At 36.4% G+C, this 20,279-nt stretch overlaps 1 protein-coding gene across 1 annotated transcript; it reads left to right on the forward strand.

Annotated features, from left to right (window-relative positions):
* Positions 1-1,302: 1,302 nt before the first annotated feature.
* LOC127617063 (beta-1,4-galactosyltransferase 1-like) lies at positions 1,303-19,722 on the forward strand. The gene is made up of 6 exons (XM_052088937.1): positions 1,303-2,134; positions 3,636-3,871; positions 8,176-8,363; positions 10,499-10,621; positions 14,717-14,821; positions 15,604-19,722. Exons 1-6 carry the CDS (start codon positions 1,855-1,857, stop codon positions 15,731-15,733), a joined length of 1,062 nt encoding a protein of 353 aa, XP_051944897.1. The 5' UTR covers positions 1,303-1,854; the 3' UTR covers positions 15,734-19,722.
* Positions 19,723-20,279: the final 557 nt, after the last annotated feature.

The raw sequence follows: 20,279 nt of genomic DNA on the forward strand, positions 1-20,279 counted from the left end.
GTCAACCAAGGCCAGGGTATAAATACCTTTCTCAAAGCCAATGGCAGAATGTAGAGCTAGACCTTGATGTCAGTCACCCAGATTGATCTGTGTCTGTTTGAACACAGGGGCTCTCTGAGTTTCAGAATGGATGCATATTGGTTGTGAACCATTTGGTTTACTCAAACTTGAATATGTGAACCCTGGGTTTTGCGAGGGACCTACATGTAATTGTTATGTATAACAACATACATGCTACTAGTGAAATTAAAAATAAATAGTTTTTCTGTCTCAACCCAATTCTTTGCGTTTGCCATTTTAAACGCCATAAACAAAGCGAATATTTGAGGAACATGGTCATTCGTGGCCACCAGGCGGCGCCCAAGAGCTGTATGAAAACCTTGTCTTGTAGCCAATTATAATGCATGGGAATTTTCTCACTGAATTGCCTCAGCTTCTTATTTTTCACGTTTTCTTACTCTCTGTTTCAGATAAATGTATCAATACACGCAATCATTGAGTTCATGATGACCATGAAGTGACAGGTAATTACAATTAACTGTATCAGTCATTGTAGCTGTGTTTTCATCTTTATCTACAAGAAACAAAGAAAGAACAAACCAGCCGATTATCTAATTAGCCAATCTGTGGCATCAGTGCAGTGCATAAAATCACGCAGATGTGAGTCAGGAGCTTCAGTTAATGTTCACGTCAATTATCGGGGGGGGGAATATCTCAGTGATTTGGACCGTGGCATGATTGTTGGTGCCAGACGGGCTGGTTTCGTTATTTCTGTCCTGGGATTTTCACGCACAGTCGGTGCCAAAAACAAAAAAACATCCAGTGAGCATAAATTCTGAGGATGGAAACGCCTTGTTGACCTCTGAGAGGTCAACAGAGAATTGCCAGATTGGTTTTGAACTAACAAAGTCTATGATAACTCAGATATCCGCTCTGTACAATTGTGGTGAGAAGAACATCATCTCAGAACGCTTTTCTGAGATGAGGATTAGCGCTGTTTTGACAGCACGAGGGGGACCTACACTGTATTGGGCACGTGGTTTTAATGTTGTGGCTGATGGGTGTATATCCTCGCATATAAGCATCGTTGTCAGTTACAGATTTTTCCCAATATTTGCACTATTCCTTGCACTAAACTGATTCGAATTGTGAACTAAAAGGAGGCTTTTATTTTGAAAATCTTGACCATGTTTCTTCCCATTGAAGCTGGCTTCATATGATGACGCAGTTGCACGTTAGCCTGCGCTCAGACGCTGATCTATAAATCATAATGGACAGTAAATCCTTGCGCAGAGTGTGTACAGATCAGAGACTCTCATATATGCGAGCACAAGCAGCGCTCAACTCGCACACCGTTACAGATAGTAAGCACTGGGCTGGAAACCTTTCGCCATCCTCGATCATTTCACCTCGGGTCGCCAAAACACGAAGATTAATTATGTAAACTTTCATGGTGGATTTGGAAATGACGCGTTCAAGTCAAGAAGACACCCCCGATCAACACTGAACGAAGAATAGTGTACAAACTTCAGTTTTGGGATTGTTTCATGTTATTAACTGAATAATTTACGATTTAGTGATCTTGGTTGAGACGTTTATATTAGTACAAATAATCTAAATAACTTTTTTTATTAGATGTTGCAAAATTTTATGTTATAATTCAAACCGTTTATGACGGGTTTTGAACCTGTAATTTAGTTATTTAATTATTAATGTTCCATGAAAGCATAGCAAATTGGAAATACATAGGTAGTGACTGGTTTAGACTGTAAATAATAATTAATCCAGCGACATTATAGATATAGAGCTATCGTTTTTCGACTTTTAAAATTAGCCCTATCCTTGATTTGTAAAATGCGCTATGCATCTGGAAATGCTTTCAGTTTTATGGACAAGATTTGCGCTCTGGTGGTGCTGCTGTGTTTCCTGCACATCTCTGTCGTTCTCGTATACTATATCAGAAATGCAGATTCAAGTCAAACCTTGAAAACCACAAACCTGCAAAACCACCAGATCCACAGAAAACTGACCGAGCAGGGGGTCACTACAGAGGAAACCAAGCCGCCTTCTGTGTCTAATGACACTGAGACGGAGAGAAAGCTGGAAACCTGTCCTGACAATCCACCAAATCTGGGTGAGCTGCTGTTTTAAAGTTCATAATTTGTGCAAATGGAGCTGGTCTGTAGAAACCTGTTTAAAAATAACCCGTTTATGTCGAAATTATGGTAATTGCATAAACTTAATTTATTGGTTTGTTGTACTGCACTGTATTATTACTCAATTGGTATGTCCTTGACACTTTATAGTAACCCTCATTAAAGGGACAGTTCATCAAAAAATGAAAATTCTCATCATTTACTCATCCTCTGGGATGGCATGAGGGTGAAAAAATGGAAAAAAAAAATTATTTTTAGGGTGAACTATTCCTTTAAAAAATTATGCTTCATAGATCCGTATTTAATGTACGTTTAAAATATGATTTTATAGAGATGTATGAAGTTTTATGACATTTCTAACAGTGTGATTGTACATGAGCAGTGAAACATATATCATAATGTTAGTTATTGAAAGTTATTTTGAAGGGTTTCTTAACCAGTCTTCTATATCATAAGTGGTTTTTTTTTATTTTTTATATTTTGACTTTCTATTTTACATGTCTATTTAGATGGGGGGAATCTCGCAAAGACAAAAAACAAATTCATTTTTGTTTAAAGAAAATGATGGCAATTTTAGGATCTTCAAGTTATTTATTTATTTTTTTTTTTTGTATCATGATAATTTTCATCACAATTAAGAATGACAGGCTTCTTTTTATGCTAAATATAATTTTTCCCCTTTGATATTTGGGGCAAATATGAACTGGATATGTTCTTGACAGTTTTTGAGATTCACCCAGTTATCTGTGTGATAGCTGATTTTGTTTGCTTTTTAAATAGAATCTTAAGTCTCTTTATAATGAATATATCACAATACATTTTTGCAGTATGATTCAGCAGTTCAGTGTTTCGGTGAAAATGGTGGTTGTTATAAGTAATATGACCTGTCACTTTGTTTTCCCAGGAACCAGATTCCAAAAACAAATGCATGTTTTTGCAGCTGTTGAGACCGTAGATGTTAACGTTCATCCTTTGTGTAAATTTTGTGTTGCTGTAGTAGATTTCACATTATCTATGCATGCTCATTCATTTGTCTTGACTTGCCATAATCCTTAGAGTAGACCTGCGTGTCACAATAGAAAGATTTATTAATTGTTCTCCGTGGAAAAATTATTAACTCTGCGATCAATAAATAAATTTATTCTTTAAATAAATCATGAAATTTGTCAATTAAGAAATTGTGAAATATGTGTGTGTATATTTTTATATATAAAAATGGCACACTGAATCTTCTTCCATAGTACACCTAAATAGAATGCTATAATTTACACTTTTCATGATTGGTTCATTGTGGCAGCTTGAATTTTAAACTTAATTGTGCAGCCTTAAGTTGAAGAATGAAAACATGTCAGAACAGGTTAGCTATTTGATAAATTAAATGTTTCCCCCGAATATCCACTGAAACTTTTTTTTTTTTTTTTTTTACATTTGTATTGTATGTCATTGTTTATAGATTTGCTAGTGTCTTTCTTTCTCTAGTGGGTCCACTTCGCATTGAGTTCTCTGACCTAGTCACCCTGGACCTGGTGAGGGAGCAGAACCCAGCATTGCAGCCCGGTGGGCGATTTAAACCCCAAGACTGCATTGCCCAGCAAAAGGTGGCCATGATCATTCCCTTCAGGAACCGTGATGAGCACCTAAAGTTTTGGCTCTATTACATGCATCCCATCCTACAGAACCAGCAACTGGACTACGGAATTTACATCATCATCCAGGTTTGTCTTTCCACCAGTGGTGCAGTAAAACAGAATGTTGTGATCTTTGACGTAGGTGTTGCAAATCCTTTATCTGCAGTCACACACTGGTTGAGAAGGTACATTTCTGTGCGTGTAATCCTCTTAAAGGAATAATTTACACAAAAATGACACTTCCGTCATTATTTACTTCCACTCGTGCCATTCCGAACATGCATGTCTTTATTTCTTCTGTGGAACTCTAAAGGAGAAATTCTGTAGAATGTGCTGGTTGTTAATTTCCATGCAGTTACTGTGAATGGGGACTGAAGCTTTCCAGCTTCAAAAACCATGAAAGTGGTAAAATTTTCTTGTGTGCTATGTTCAAAGTCTTCTAAAGTCATATGTCTGCTTTATGTGAGGAAAACACTGAAATTTCTATAGTTATTCACTGAATCTTCCCCTTCATTGAGCTGTTAACCACTGCGACTGGAGTCAATGAGTCGAACTTGATGAATTTGTTTTGTGAGCTGGAGCAGCAATCCATTCATCCCAAAAATCTGACCAAAAAATTCGGACATCGCTACTTCTCTCATTAACACACCAAAGAGAACTAGGATGGATGTCAAGATTTTCAGTGAATTAAAACTTAAATTTGTTTGTTTCTCACACAAAGCTTTCGTGTGGCTTTGGAAGACTTGGAACATGGCACACAGGTCATATGGACTATTTATACTTTAATGTTGCTTTTGTGTCCTTTTTGAAGCTGGAACGCCTCAGTTAGGTGGGGTGAACTTAACCACACTGCTTCAATTATTTAGATAATTGATATTCAATGTGCCATAAGCTTTGTTTATTAATGTCAGTTGATTGGAAATTATGGTCCACGATAAGGCTTTATGATAGTTTTGCAAGCATCAGAGCCTGATTGACCTCAAATAAATGCTCTAGTCTGTTTAAAAGTAAACTGTCTGGGAAATTCAAGACCTGCTGCTGAGGTGTTTTTCTCACGCAACACTGATTCACTTGTTCGAGCAAGTTTTGCCTTGTTTGACACTGGTTATAACAAGTTGCCCTTAAGCCAGCCTTTGTAACATCTCTCACTCCTTTAATTTACATTGTCTACTCCCTTTGTTTTGTATTCATTGTACTCATCCAATTTTTATTTATTACTAGCTAAAATGACTATATTGTGATATTCTGTTAGCAATTGACCCTTTGCTAAGACCTGCCTTAAAAGCTCTTCTGACCAATCCGGTTTCAGCAAACGTTGCCCTGCCGTCATTATTCTGACAAGCGTTTTCTATTTTCCAAGACTTAAAATATAAAACTTTACCAGATGACCAGCGTCAGAAATTAAGGAACTCTTATGGGTACGTATTATCAGTTCATTAATAGAAATTCTCAAGATTGAGAATGCTCTTACACTTAAAGTATTTAAAAACTAGAGTGCATTACAAGGGCATTTTTTGCTCTCGTATTTTGATTTTTGGGGATATTTCTGTCATTTTTATTGGCATTTTTGCCCCAAGCCCCCATTCATTTCTGACCCTGCAGATGACATATTTGTATTAATCAAATTCATTCAGTAACTGTCCATTATATAGTGGAACAATCTGGTTTGTAAAATTTGTATTTTCCAGACTTGGAATAGTCATCTAAAATACCCCACGAATTGAGGGGAGTCCATGTCTGTTAGCTTTGAGGTCATCTATCTGATGGTGTTCCCATAATAGCTGACAGAATTAACTTTTAGCAGATATACATATTAAAAAAATCTCAGTCATTCTCTTCCAAGAAAACAGACCAAAAATATCGATGACAATGATTTTGTGCAGTAACATTTTTCCTACAATGAGAATGTTCCTAGATTTTTATTTAATATGCCAGAAATGTCACTCCAGTGATTTATACACATACACACACACACACACACACACACACACACACAAATCTAGTAGTCAGAAATGACTGGAAAATCATGGAAATTCATTGGGTCAAAATCTGTGGGAACCCTGTCTTTAACTGGAGACTCGCAAAGAGCAGAGGTCTTCATCAGATCCATTTCTAACAGTCAGTTATGGTTTGGTAATCTTCCAAAGAAAGGAAAAGACGAATGTTTATCATTAAGTGCGGTTTTGCGCTAAAACATCATAATGCGCTTATCATAAAGCTTTGTCATGTCAACTGACTCTCTGTGGTCTTTCAGATGGTTTTCTCAATGTATATGCGCAATCGTTCTTTCTAATTTTTCTCTTATTCTCTTTCCTACCCCTTTTTTCTGCACCTTGCATTTTTATTCCCTTCCATCCTACATTTCTTCCCCTCCTCCTGTCCCAAATCAAACCCCTTTTATGTGCATCAGAGGCCCTTGCACACAGGAAAAGGTGAGGCGTCTGCTTGCTCTTTCTCTGGCCAATCACGGTTCACTTCCCTGGCTGCGTCTGACAAATGGTAACGTTGGCCTCTTGATTATCTGTTTTCTTTGACGTTTTCTTGTTTTCTGTTTTTTTCCTTGGTCTTTCTGTCTCTTAAATCCTGACCTCATTTCCATATGGATGGCAAATCCAGTGACAAAAATAGCTAAATTTTGTATTGCAAAAAGTGTTTTATGAATTTGTTTTTGGGAAAACCATATTGAAAAAAACTTTATAAAAGATGCATTTACTGGAAGCAAAATATGGGTTGTGAATGCACATTAAGAATACACCTCAGGCATCCTCCGAATTCCCGTGATAGAATGTCGCATTTGAAGGCTGCATTCAAAGTGTCCTCTCTTATGAAACGAGACGGCCTCGATGATGTATGGGGCCGACAAATGCGACCTCCGGAGGACGCAACCTTCCAAACGAGACACAGCCATGTTTAAATCCTTTACAATAAAGATCTGTAATGTTATTTAGATTTTTACAAAACTATCTTTAAAATACAGTGTCCTGAAAAGAGATGTTTATTTTTTTTTTTATTAAAAGTATTTAAAAAAAAAAATTATAATTTTGATTCTCAAATATCAGGACATTTTCTCAAGGTTAATCCATTTGAGCTGAACTAAATGTGTAAAATGTCAAAATATTGTATGTCATAATGGCTTAAAATATGTCTCTCTCTCTCTCTCTCTCACACACACGCGCATTACATCAGAATTGCTACCTGCTTGTTGGTAACACCAACTGGCTTTGATTGCGTTTACAAAACGCAAAGTTAGGTTCTAACACTCGTTGGGAAAGGGTTGATAATCTCTCTAATCTGTGCTATTTGAAGACAATCATGGACTATTTAGAAATAAATTGACTCCTATTGTGAAACATTAGCGTTTGGAGGTAATGTACATATTGTTCATGTGTGTTTACACTAAGTAACAGTGAATTGTGAGCACAAATTGTTTCCGTTTGTTAACTCCATGTGTATTATTCTTGGACTTAGAACTAAGTGAATGTTGAGACCGTTGTGCATAAGAACATTTTATTCACTTAGTATTTTGTCTATATTTAAGTAAATGTTAATAGTAATGCTAGTGTTCATTTTTTGTGTCTTTAAAGTTATCAACCTATCAAAATCTAACAAAAGCTAATAAAATCCAACAAAAGCTAACAAGTAAGAAAGATTCATCGAAGTGGTTAAGAAAGCAACTTATCAAGCAAATTCACGAAGGAAGCTAAATGAACAAACTGATGTGATTATCTGGATATGTGCACCACTGAATTGAATTGAAACTGAGTTTAATTGGACAATCTGAACCTTGGATCTGACTACTGTTCAATCTGTTATGAATCTGTTGATAAATGAATACAAGTTGTGGAAAGTCCATTTGGAGTTGTTCCGTGTGTCCTTTTGAATGACTGATGCTCATTTTCGAGTTGGAGGCAGATGCTGATTTGTAAAATTCCCTGGATAGCTCGACCGAGACGAGAGACCCCAAGCCTGAGGAAAGACTCTTGGAATCTTTCTCAGGATCTTCTTCATACAGTGTAGCTTTCAGAATGTTGTTTTTGATGGCAGTTGTACAACATCATGCCTTCTCTGTGATCAAGACCTGAATCATCTCTTCAACATACCGAAAGTGTGCTCCCCAATACCAGTATGAAGGCTAGTCATATTGTATATTTTGTAAACTTATAAAAAATCTATATTGCTTTACAAATAGAATAAAATAAAGTGAGGTGTGTATGTACACCCAGTGAAAATGATTTCTTAAGCAACTTCCTTATTGCTGTGAAACGCTTCATATTTGTTCAGAATGTCTCTCTGAACATTTATGGCTGGAAGGCTCAAATAAGGATCCTGTTTCATAGATATTTTATCACATTTCTTTTATCTTCTAAGACTTCCTCTCTCCTCACTGGCAGGATGGAGATGATGCGTTCAATCGTGCCAAACTCCTCAACATCGGTTATGCAGAGGCTCTGAAGGAGTACGACTACCAATGTTTTGTCTTCAGTGATGTTGATCTCATTCCCATGGATGATCGCAACATCTACAAGTGCTTCAGTCAGCCCAGGCATCTGTCTGTATCGATGGACAAGTTTGGCTTCAGGTATATGTGGTGCTTGTTGACTGTTGTCTCATATCCTGGTTTAATGAGATATTTTCAGCTATCAGAATGTGCTAATATAGGCTATGTATTTATGGGTGAAAAAAATGTATACTTGCTAAAGTAGAACGGTATTACATATATTTTTTTTTTTTTTTTTTGTAGATCTTGTCAATAATATGGTACATGAATATGCTAATCATTCAGTACTATGGTATTAACCATCTGATACAATTATTGGACCATGGTACCACCGAAGTACTTTATTGTAAATGCAGTGTGTATGTAATTTTGAAGGTTTATCTATAATATCAACGTAGTTGCTTATAGGAATGTTTTTGGACCGTTACCATGGCAACTGTGGCCTCAAAATAATTATATAGACAACTTTACAGCTCAGAGTAAACTTATTTTTACTGATTTCTTTATCATGCTTTTTGAGCTTTACATTTATGCTTTTATACTTTTTTTTTGAAGTGCATTACTGAAAAAGGGTTTTTTTTTATTTATTTTTTTTACCTTTTTTATTTATATATATATATTTTTGACATCATTGAAATGTTATAGTGAATATACTGTATTTTTTACCTCCTAGTTAGCAAAGCAAGTTAAAAAAATATTCTAGCTAAAATGTAATCTAAAAAAAATTTACAGATTGGCTAGAAATCACTTTGTCAAATCTATATAAAAATCACAAAAGACTGTAAAGTCTATGCACCGAATTTTCATCCAATGAAAGCTTTTGGCTAATAATGTAATTTTTCTTTGTTCAGCCGAATGAGAGGAAAAAGCTGATTTAAAGGCACAAAAAAAAACACATTTGAAAAAAAATTATGACATTTTTAGTCATATGTTTTATTTTATTTTTTGTAGAAAATGCTATAAATGTTTTAAAAAAAACAAATGTTAAGCCAACATGGATTCAAAAATTACATTTCTATTACGTGACTAGTTTTAAACTAGATTTTTGAAAGATTTCAAATTTTTATCACCTCTGAAAACCTAATTTGTCAATGACCCATGTACTTATATTAGCCTTAAGTCATTTAAAAAATACTATCCAATATTTTCACATTTGTTGGACCTTAGATGTTATGGTAATAATACCGCTTGAAATAAGTGTAATCACTCAGACCATTTTATCAGATGGGAATATTCTTGTGACTACACTCACACGTGAGTCAGATAAGGCCCCATTGAGAGATCAACTGTCTGTCTAAGGTGAAACTGTAGCTCTTAGAGGCAGCTTTTTCCAACGAACTCGTGCACAAGCGCACGCACACACACACACACACACGCACACACACACACACACACACACACAATCCTAATTGAGCAGCGCTCTGCGTGTAATTTGAGCATGATGTGTTTGGGCTTTCACATGTGTCCTTTTGTATTTGCAGTGTATGAGGAAATGATCTCCAATAACGTTGTAATTTTAAAGCCACACACACTGAAGCAGTTGTGTGTCTGTCTTTTTAACATATGTTTTAACATACAGGTCTTATCACTGTTAGTACAGGCTGTTGGAGCCGGGCGGCTTTTTCCCCCTCAGAACTTCAAAAGCATCTGGGTGTAATTTTCAAGAATTACCATGCAGTAGAAAGTCAGAAAAGATCAAGCCATAACCTGATGCAGGATATTATGTTTACTCCTTAATTTCAAACATGGGCACCGTTTGTCTTGAGCTGGTTATGTAAAAACTGTGATTCGTTAAGCATTAAAAGCATTTTAATTTGAATATTTCAGTTTGTGTCCTCACGATGGACTTTTATTCCATGCAGTCATGAGATACCAAAATATTGCTATGGTTGTCACTAAATCAGCCATCATGAGTTTGTGCAGTCTGAGCAACTTCCTTATTCCCTACACACACCGTATGATACCTTTGGGTGTTCACTTCAGCAAATAACTCCCAAAACTTTGCAGTATATGTATGGCCTTTGTTTCCTACACAAGAGCAAATGCTCACAGTTAGCCAGCTGATGTATTTTGGGTTTAAATTCAGTCCACTGCCAGTGCTCCGTATGGATAAGGTTAGTCATTTCCCTGTGGGGTAATTCTTCTGCACCAAACCATAGCAACTACCACACACTACCTTTCCTCATTGTATATCTATCTCTGTCTCTCACCTACAGGTTGCCGTACGCAACGTTCTTTGGAGGTGTGTCATCTCTGAGCAAGGAACAGTATCTCAATATCAATGGCTTCCCGAACAACTACTGGGGCTGGGGAGGAGAAGATGATGACATCTTTAACAGGTTCGAAGATTTTTTTCATTTTAGAGTAGTGGTCTGCTGAAATAGATTTTTTTTTTTTAATGGCTAATGCCAATACCGATATCTAGAGATAAAGGTGGCTTATGGCCGATTGATGGCGTATATTAAAAGTCTATGATAGAAAATAAGCTGTACACAACATTGCTGAATTTTAACTCAATATTTGCTAAAACTAACTAAAATGTTTGAAAATCTGAACTAAAGTGCAAAGAAATTGGTAGACACTATGTGGAATTACATAAGTTTTGGTGTATGCAAAAGAGTTTTGGTTTCGTTACTCAAAGTTATCCACTTTTTCTAAAATTGTAATTTAGACTATGTAATCCGTTCTTGACTCCAGAAATGAGGAAGCAGGAGCCAACAAATTTCCACCTTCTCTGCTCTTTTATTTCTAAAGCACTTTTCAGTTACACCAAAATATTCACATAAACAGACCTACACATCCAACGCGTGTGTAACACAGTCAAAGGATGGGCAAGGAGGCGGCGAGAACCGGCTTGTCAACATAAATAATAATTTAATGAAAGCATAAATAAATAAACACACATGACGGACATGCCTGTAATTCTCTCTCTCGAACCATCGTCACCGGCCGCCTTTATCCCTCGGGTGCCTCATCAGGCCGATTTGGGGACCAGGCGTGCAACATTCTAGCCTGGCCCTGCCCCCCCTCTGCTCCACAGCGTGTCACTCCTCCTCTTTTTTTTTTTTTTTTTTTTTTTTTGGATCCATTATTTTATTGCTTTATTCGTTTAGTTTAAAGTCCAATTTAAATTAGGAATGTCTTTTAGGTTTTTCGTGTTTCAAAACATTCACTGACCCTCATCAGGGGAGTTGACGATGTTATCAGATATTGGGATATTTTATTGTTAAAATAGTTTTTACATATTACCCAGCCTAAAGCCCAGTTACCGTAACTACACCAGCCCAATTGCAAACTACTTTGGGTTTGTGAGTCCTGCCTTTCTCAGTGACCTCAGGACAGCCCTCAGATGCTGCAGGTGCTGCTGCCAATGGTTACTGTAAATAATGATGTCATCCACATTGGCAGAAATTTCACCGGGGCCCCAAACAAACCAAACGGAAGGGTCATGATATGGTGTGATACGAAGGGTGTGGAAAACTTTTTTTTTTTTTTTTAAAGGTACCTGGGAGTTAAGGGGATCTGTCAATATCGCGTTGTCAAATCCAGTGTCGAATAAAAGCAAGCGTGCCAAACCGTTTGAGCAGTTCATCAATCCTAGGCATCTGGTATGGATCAAATTTAGACACCGCATTGACTTTTCTATTATCCACACAGAACGTCCATAGAGTAATTAAAATGGTGAAAATCCTGTGGAGGCTTGCACGGCAAATAATAGGGACTCGAGCCACTTGTCCCTATTCCGTGCGTCATTGTGCACAAACTTGTGTATCATGTTCTTTAGGGTTTGATTAAATCGTTCGACCAAGCCATCCATTTGAGAGCGGTAAATGCTGGAACGAATAGATTTTTTTTTTTTTACCACCATAGTTATCAAACATACAGATTGTGTGTGACATGAATGTAGTGGAATACCCACTCGGGAGATAATTCTGAAGAGTGCCTCCGCACTCTGCTTCCGGATATCGTGTTGCATAGTCCACCAGAACCAACACAAAGTGATGCCCGCATGCCATCCATTCTAATGGCCCGACGAGGTCCATACCAATTCTTTTGAAGGGGACCTCGATCAACAGAAAGGGGCGCAATGGTGCTTTTGGGGTGGCTGCCGGATTCACCAGCTGACATTCACAGCATGACGCACACCACCTGCGAACAGCCCTATAAATGCCCAGCCAATAGAAATGGGCCATCAGACGGTTCATTGTTTGTTCCAGCCCTAAGTGACCCACCATCGGATTATGATGAGCCGTCTTGAATAGCATTTCCCGACGCCTCTTCAGTACTAACATTTGGGTTGTTTCTGCCTTTGTCTGAGTGTCCTGTGTCACTTGATACAACCGATCCATAATCATTGAAATATATGGGTATGAGAGTGCAGTATCCGGCTGGAGGTGTTGACCATCAATCACTTTCACCTGGTCGAAGGTGTGCCTAAGTGTTTGCTCTCACGTGCGCTCCAGATGTAAATCCCCTACAGGGAATCCTCTATGGGCTGGGGAAGCCAAGACTTCCCCCTCCCTTGCGTCCTCCTGACGTTGAGCTGACGTAGACTGCCCCGGCATTGCCTCTCCAGGGTTGTCAAATCCTGAAGGGTACAGTTTAATGTGTTTTCACTCTAGAGCCCAGCTCTTGTCTGGCTTATGTTGCAGTTAACCAAGTAAACATCTGACCCAGCAAACATGAAATGGATACATTAATTCTGTTGAGGGGTCAATTTAGAGCCTCGCACATCCTGTTGCTGTGCTGTCAGCATGGTATTGCACAATGAAAAGCTCAACACTTGATACAGATCACACCTTTTATGGCATTGTTCACGCTGAAAGAGTAAAGCTAATAATGAAATGCCCAGCACAAGTTTTAGTGTTTGAGAACTCCTTATTTACCGAGGCTGGTTTTGTGTTTGCAGTAGAGAGATAACGAGAAACCTCTTATCTATAGCTTCTCAGTAGTGTTTGTAAATGCAGGCTGAAGCCAATTATTGTAAGGTTTTGTTTGTCTTGTTTTTCATGTATTTGTTTTATTTAAAGAAGAGTAGAGACAGCACAGGAAACTGTAGAGAGATAAAGGGGGTGAAAAGTATCAGCAAATGTTGCAAGCAAGACTCAAACTTTCTCCCATAAGTACCATAGCTCAATGTGTCAGAGCACATGTGGTAACCGGCTAGGGATTTGAACAAACAACTTATCTAGGGCTGTATTTAGGGACCAGAATTTCAGACTGGGCTGGGCTCTTCCTAGCAAGTAGAGGTCGACCGATAGTGGGTTTTGCCAATAACTAGGGCTGAACAATTAATCAAATAAATAATCGAGATTACAGTTACAGCTGCCTCAATTAAGTAATCGTGAAAAGTATCAATTATAGCAGTCTAAGGGTTTACCCATGTTAGGTCAAATTTTTTCATTGAATTTTTAACATATGTTTTTTCAGTTGTTGATAATTTTAACCGATTAGAGAGATGTCCATTGCTCGCATTATGTCTGTGTAGATTTTAATAACGGCTTTGTTTATGCTTCAAAGTGAGCCAATGTAAAGTTGACAGTTTAAGTAATTAGTCTACTGATGCCTAAAACATCAAAGTCATTTAGGAATACAGTTGTCGGCTTGTTTTGGATGTGTACCTGGCTAAAAGAATACGACATGCAGTTGATCCGCCCAAAATAAGTATTTAATGTAAATTATATTAATCAAATTAATCGCAATTACTTTATCAATGGAAATAATCAACAATTATGATTTTTGTCATAATCGTGCAGCCCTATTGATAACTAAGGTGGTGGTAATGGTCGATTAATGAATACAAATCCCAGATGCTGTTAATTCAACCAATATCCCAATAATAGCCAGAAAAAATGAAGATATGATGCATAATGCGTGACGTTTAACAACAAACATGCCCAAAACACAGAAGGGACTGTTATTTTGAAATGACAGAGACTTCGCTCAATTATAAATACAAAATATGCATTGAAATGAGGATAAAAATATAGATGAATATAGTAATTTTTGAAAAATTACAGCAAATCCCAAATCAAGCCATTCTAACTGTTGAAAACTGAAGAATGGATAGATTTTTGAAGATAACTGATAGTTCCAAAAAGCAACTATCGGCACCAATTAATCGGTAAAATCAATATGTTAGTCTACCTCTAATTGCAACCACCCAGAACACCCTAGCAACCACATAGCAACTTTGGGGGAAAAAAACCCTTTGAAAGACTTTAGTGACCTCATAGCAACTCCCTGGCAACCATCCACAAGACCCTGCTGTTGCAGCGACAAAACATAGTTGTCTTCACTTGTTAAGCTTTATTACAACCACTTTGATTGCTTCAACATCATTTCACTGTCAGTTGATGTGACCACTACACTTTGAACTAGACATGCTATTTATGGATGTTTCAGGGACTAAAATTTGCCACATGTTTTCACAGGATTAGCATCAAAGGGATGTCCATATCAAGGCCTGATGGGATGATTGGGAGGTGTAGAATGATTCGTCACGGTCGGGACAAACTAAACGACCCCAATCCTCAGAGGTACCTGAACGTATCACAGCTCTCTCCTATAAACACTGCCCGCTGTTCAAAGCTTAAAGTAAATGTTTAAGCAGCCTGATATTCTCAAAGGTTAATATACATCCCTGTTGCCATGTTCAAAGATGGAACTGTATGGCAAAAAGACAAAACAAAAAAATTATAGTTATTTTACATCAAATGTGACACTTTCAAAAACGCTCTCTACAACTACGAACTTTGGAAAACTATGATGTTAGGAAGCTTAATAAAAATATGTTTTCAAAATTAAATGGATTAATGGGAATGTGGCCTAAAATATATTCTTATTTTCCATTTAAAAAAAAATTATATTAAAATCTAGACATTCTTAAAAACAAGATAAATATACCTGACAAGGATCTCCACATAAGATATTTATATTTTTTTTTTTAACGGTTCTTTTCAGATGTAATGCACTGTGTATTGTATACAAGTATATTTGCTTTTTTTTTTTTTCACTCTTTTAAGCTTGTATAGTGACGACAACAGTGCCACAAGACAAAATGCTGTTCAAAAAGATACATTTATGAAAATAAGTCTTGATATTATATGCAGTTTTCCTTATCAGTTAAATTTTTCTAATTTTAAAATAAATATAACATATTTTTTAAATGATATTTTTTTCACAACGGTTACTGGTTTTAAATAATGGATGGTTAATTTAAATAAATGGATTATAATGTTTTCAGTTACATCTGTTAGAGGTTATTTATTAACGCACACTATCCTTTGTGGAATGTTAATTATGTCCTTTCTTGTAACAGGTTTGACCAAATAGCTCACACAAGGCAAACAATGGGACAAGATGGAATCAGTTCACTGTCTTATAAGATTCTTAATGTGGAAAAAGACCAGCTATTCACCAAAATCACAGTGGATGTAGGAAAACCATGATTTCCTGAGTTTATACCAACAAAAAACAGTGAAATGGCAAGGCTGGCTGTAGACACAATGTCTAATATATATATATATATATATTATTTAAAAGTGTAGCAATTTTTGCCAACTTTGCATATTTGATGGTGAAAACAGGGGTCCGAACCCCAGTTAAAAAGAGACAAATGAGGGTCTTTGATGCTTCTGAGAAAAGAATGTCTCTTGAGCCATTTGACAAAAGTAGCATACAAATTGCTGATGCAAATGTTCTTTTGGTGGGACATGTAAACAATGTGAGTTGCGGTGTATGGAATTATTTATTTCTCTAGAATCATAGTTTGTGTCTTCAAAAGTGAATGTTTGATGGAGTGATTCTGCTAATCTGCAATGCAAAACAAATTGAGACGAATGCCAATTAAAGGCTGAGGATTTTTTTTTAGGTGTGTCTATGATCATGTACCAGCAAACTGCCATTTTTGGCCTGTCACTTTTTTTTTTTTTTCCTCTTTTCATATTTGTTTATTCCATTTCTGTACCAGGTATATGTACTTTAAAAAGCCGCCTTCTTCCAAGAGTTTTTAAAACAAAATGAACCAATATCCTGTTTACTGAAGCACCAAAGTGGCAGTCATGCATTATTATATCTTAAGTGGCAAGAAATGACCCCTTCTTTTTGGTGTTAAAAAGAATTTAGAATTCTGTTATCATTTACTCATCCTTATTTTTTTTTTCCAAACCTGTACGACTTTCTTTCTCCTATAGAACACAAAATGATGGTGTTTTTCTCATGCAATTATAAATGGGGACTGGAGCTTTCAGACCTCCAAACAGATGCAAAAGCACCTTAAAAGTTTCCATACGAATCATGTAATTAATATATAAATCTTCTGGAGCCATTTTATAGATCTGTGAGGAATAGACTGAAATGTAAGCATATAAGTCGTGGCTTTTTTTGTAGTTGTGTGGGGAAAGAAAACTAGTACATTCTTCAGAATTATACCTTTTGTGTTCCACAGAAGAAAAAAAAAAAGTCCGGTTAAATATGGATTTCGATGATGGGAGGGTGAGTAAATGATGACAGAATTTGTATTTTTTTTTTGGTGAACTATTCCTTTAATATCTTTGCTGTATATTTTATCTAACAAATCAAATGCAGCACTTTTCAGGTTAAGGTTTCTGGTTTGTTCTGTTCTCTGTTGTTGTTATTTATTGCATAGTGAAATTCTCAGATATATGCCAAATGCATAAGGGCACAAGTATATCCCAGCTCTCCATTGTAATGGAAACAGAAAGCCATTGAGACATTTTCTTGACTGACTTGATGATTCTTGTATTTTCTTTTTCTTTTGTGTGTTGGTCTGCTTTTTAAATTCTTCATTTTAACAAAGAAAACAAGTTTGATTATGATTGTAAAACCTGTCAGTAGAAACCAAAAATGCCTTTCAGCTCTGTAAGGTGATGAAGTGCTGGCCAAGTAAATGAATGTATGTCAGCTGTTTGCTCAAGTGCTTTTCAAGATGTTGACTAGCTACCCATGTACAGAATATGTAAGTCGCACAGCCAAAGGCGAGGGATTTTTTTTTTTTCCTATGTGCTGAACAATCCAAAAGACCCATACATTTTCTTTCCAGCTTCAAAACTCTCCCATGACTAATAAAACCTCTCTTGCACCAGAAAGAGTACTACCTCTCTGCACGGCACAGCACTCGCAAACCAGGGGATTAGTGCTAATGCTGTCTCTTCATTCAAGTCAAACCTAATGTTTTGACAAACGATCTTTTGTTTTTCTTAGGTCAGGTTTGGACAATGGTCTTTGTTTGAGAACAGCACATACTTGAGTTTCAAGTTTTTTTTTTTTCCCCCAACATTTTGTTTGACCTGTGTTCTCTAAGTTTGTTTAGACTACGTGTGTTTGTGTGTGTTTCATTTTGACTCCTCTGTCCCTGGGTTTCTTCAAAGTAATGCAGTGATCAATGAGCATAATTGAAATAATTTGATTGGATCTTGTCTTCACTGTGTTTTGAAATTAAAGACAGTAACATGACCTGTTTAGCTAAAGGCAATCATCATGTTCCATGGCCTTTTCAGCAGGACTAATGCTCACAAGAGAGCCAATTGGCCATTTTAACTTCCCATGCACTCAAACCAGTTAACTATTACCTAACCTCCAGCTAATGGTTAATTCAGATGGATGGATGGATGGACAGGTAGATAGTTAGGTTGGTTGATTGAAAATGTAATTCTCATACACCCAAACTCCTGTATTGTTTCATTTGCTTTACTCTTATTCTAAATTGTGGAAAGTCCTTCTCCATTAGGATGTCTATTATGTTGGCTTGATGAATACGGTTATTCTACAAACTTCATAAAAATCCTTAAACCTAGACTAGCTTTCAAACTACATCCACCCAACTCAGCACTGACCTACAGACTGTTCTGTGCGCTGACTAGTGTGCTGTGTCTTGATTAACTGAGCGGACTTGTGGTATTTGCACAGCGGATGATCAAAAATTGGGAAGAAACATAGACTTCAAACAAGCCAACGAAAAGCTAATTAATTCCAAGTCCAACTGTCAAAAATTCAAATGTAAACAATCCCACCAAAGGCCGTTGATCTACTTGAGGTGCTCTTCAGCTAGCAGGTTGTTTGTGTTCCTGTAGTGTCTGAATAGCCATCAAACTTCTAACTTTTAAACCTAGTGTAAACATTCAGACAAGGCTTTATCAAGCCAATATCAACATTTGTCTTAGTAGATTTTACTGCTCTAGTGACCTGGTTCTAGCTAAAAGATTCTAAATGCAGGTATGAAAAGTTAACTCTGTACAAACCAAACCGCAAATGTCAATAATAAAAAAATTATAAAATTGAAATTAGGAAGAAGGAACTGGTAATTAGAAAAACATATAGCATATATGTGAAATAAACAATGAAGATGAAGAACAACTGGAACTAGAATAAATGAACTATGAAACTAATTTACACATACAGTATACAATATATGTTAATAATGTATATTATGGAATGTAAAATAGCCTACATTGGTATATGCTTTACTGTAAGTTGAATGAAATATAAATATACTGTACAGTGATTATGGTACAAATAGCTGACAGTAATATCTGTAATCTGAACATGGTAAATAGTCAAAATACAATAGCAGCTAAATAAGTAGTTTAGATTTTCATGCTCTGGTTTAACCTGTTTTTTGTTTTTGTTTTTCCCTCATGCAGGATGCAAGAAAGCATAATCTTTATCATAGGAAAATTACACGTCTCCCTACATTTATATGCATAAGAGATATTTTATGTCTTGATTTTTAGTGCATAGCAACATTCTGGGACTTAAAACGAATATCCACAAAGAAACTTTGTGTCCATTTTATAAAACCAGTCAGGCATACACAAATGAATATAGTCATAGCCAAAAGAGTTAACTGGTTTGAGTGCATTCATAGCCTAACAAAACCCTTTATGTTCTCTCAGAGGTTTTTAAGCTTTTTGAGTGCAAGGACCCCCAAATTTCATGATCTCTTTCAAGGTGCCCACTTCCTAAAATATGAAGGCAGCTGTGTGTGTTCACATTAGAAGTACAACATCTTGTTTGTAAAATTAAATAATTGGCTTTAATATTGCCATTGCAAATAAATAAATAATATTATTATCTAAAAATATTCTATTTGTAAACAATTTACTTTGTATTAAGTGGATTTTGTTTCTTTTTTATGTGTAAACCTGAGGAGAAACATTTTAAATTCTATTTAAATTCATTTGCACAACAAGTATCATGCTGCTTTCTCCTGTGAACAAGCTAAAGGTGACAAGTTGATTAAAGAAACTACATAATAATACACCGATTTACTAAGATCCCAAATAAAGTGTATATAAATTAATAACTGCATAAATTGCGAATTGTTTGACACTCCCATGTTTAAAGGTGTACTCTGTCATTTTTTGAATGAGTCATCCCCTAGCGGTGTGGATGCAGCATCATGCAAACAGAATAGTTAACATAACAAGGCGGTTACTGAGACTAAAGTGTTCAGCTGGTCATGTGATCATACAGTGGCAGCCCCCATGAGCGGACCCTCTCCATGTAGAATAAAACCGCTTTTATAAGGTTACACATAAAGTCCTCATCACATGTGAGCGGTCATGATTTTACACATATGCTTCCAAATTACAATTCAATTCTTTAGGAGTAAAACATTTGAAATGAGGATAAAATTCCTGAGTGCGCCTTTAAATGAGGACGCTTCATATATACCCAACACTTCACATATCCTGAAGCATTGGGTTATAGTTAAAAGGTACTTAAAAAAAAAAAAAAAAAAAGTTTCACACCAAAATCGATCGTATAACTTTAGAAGACAATCATTTAACCGCTGGAGTTGCATGGATGACGTTTATGTTGACTCTCTGTGATTTTTGGAGCTTCAAAAGAGCAATCTCCATTTATTGCATTTTAAGGACCTACTGAGCTAAGATATTTTTCTATTTTTCTTCAAATGTGTTCTGGAAAAGTAAATGACATTCACACATGGGATATAATGAGGGTGAGTAAATC

The sequence above is a fragment of the Xyrauchen texanus genome, chromosome 23 (assembly GCF_025860055.1).
Source record: "Xyrauchen texanus isolate HMW12.3.18 chromosome 23, RBS_HiC_50CHRs, whole genome shotgun sequence".
NCBI lineage: Eukaryota > Metazoa > Chordata > Actinopteri > Cypriniformes > Catostomidae > Xyrauchen > Xyrauchen texanus.

What these genes read in the sequence shown, in the direction of transcription:
- LOC127617063 (XM_052088937.1), top strand. Translation starts at nt 1,855, where the DNA reads ATGCGCTATGCATCTGGAAATGCTTTCAGTTTTATGGACAAGATTTGC. An exon ending in TGACAATCCACCAAATCTGG is followed by an intron (nt 2,135 to 3,635) that starts GTGAGCTGCTGT and finishes TTCTTTCTCTAG; the next exon opens with TGGGTCCACTTCGCATTGAG. An exon ending in ATGGACAAGTTTGGCTTCAG is followed by an intron (nt 8,364 to 10,498) that starts GTATATGTGGTG and finishes TCTCACCTACAG; the next exon opens with GTTGCCGTACGCAACGTTCT.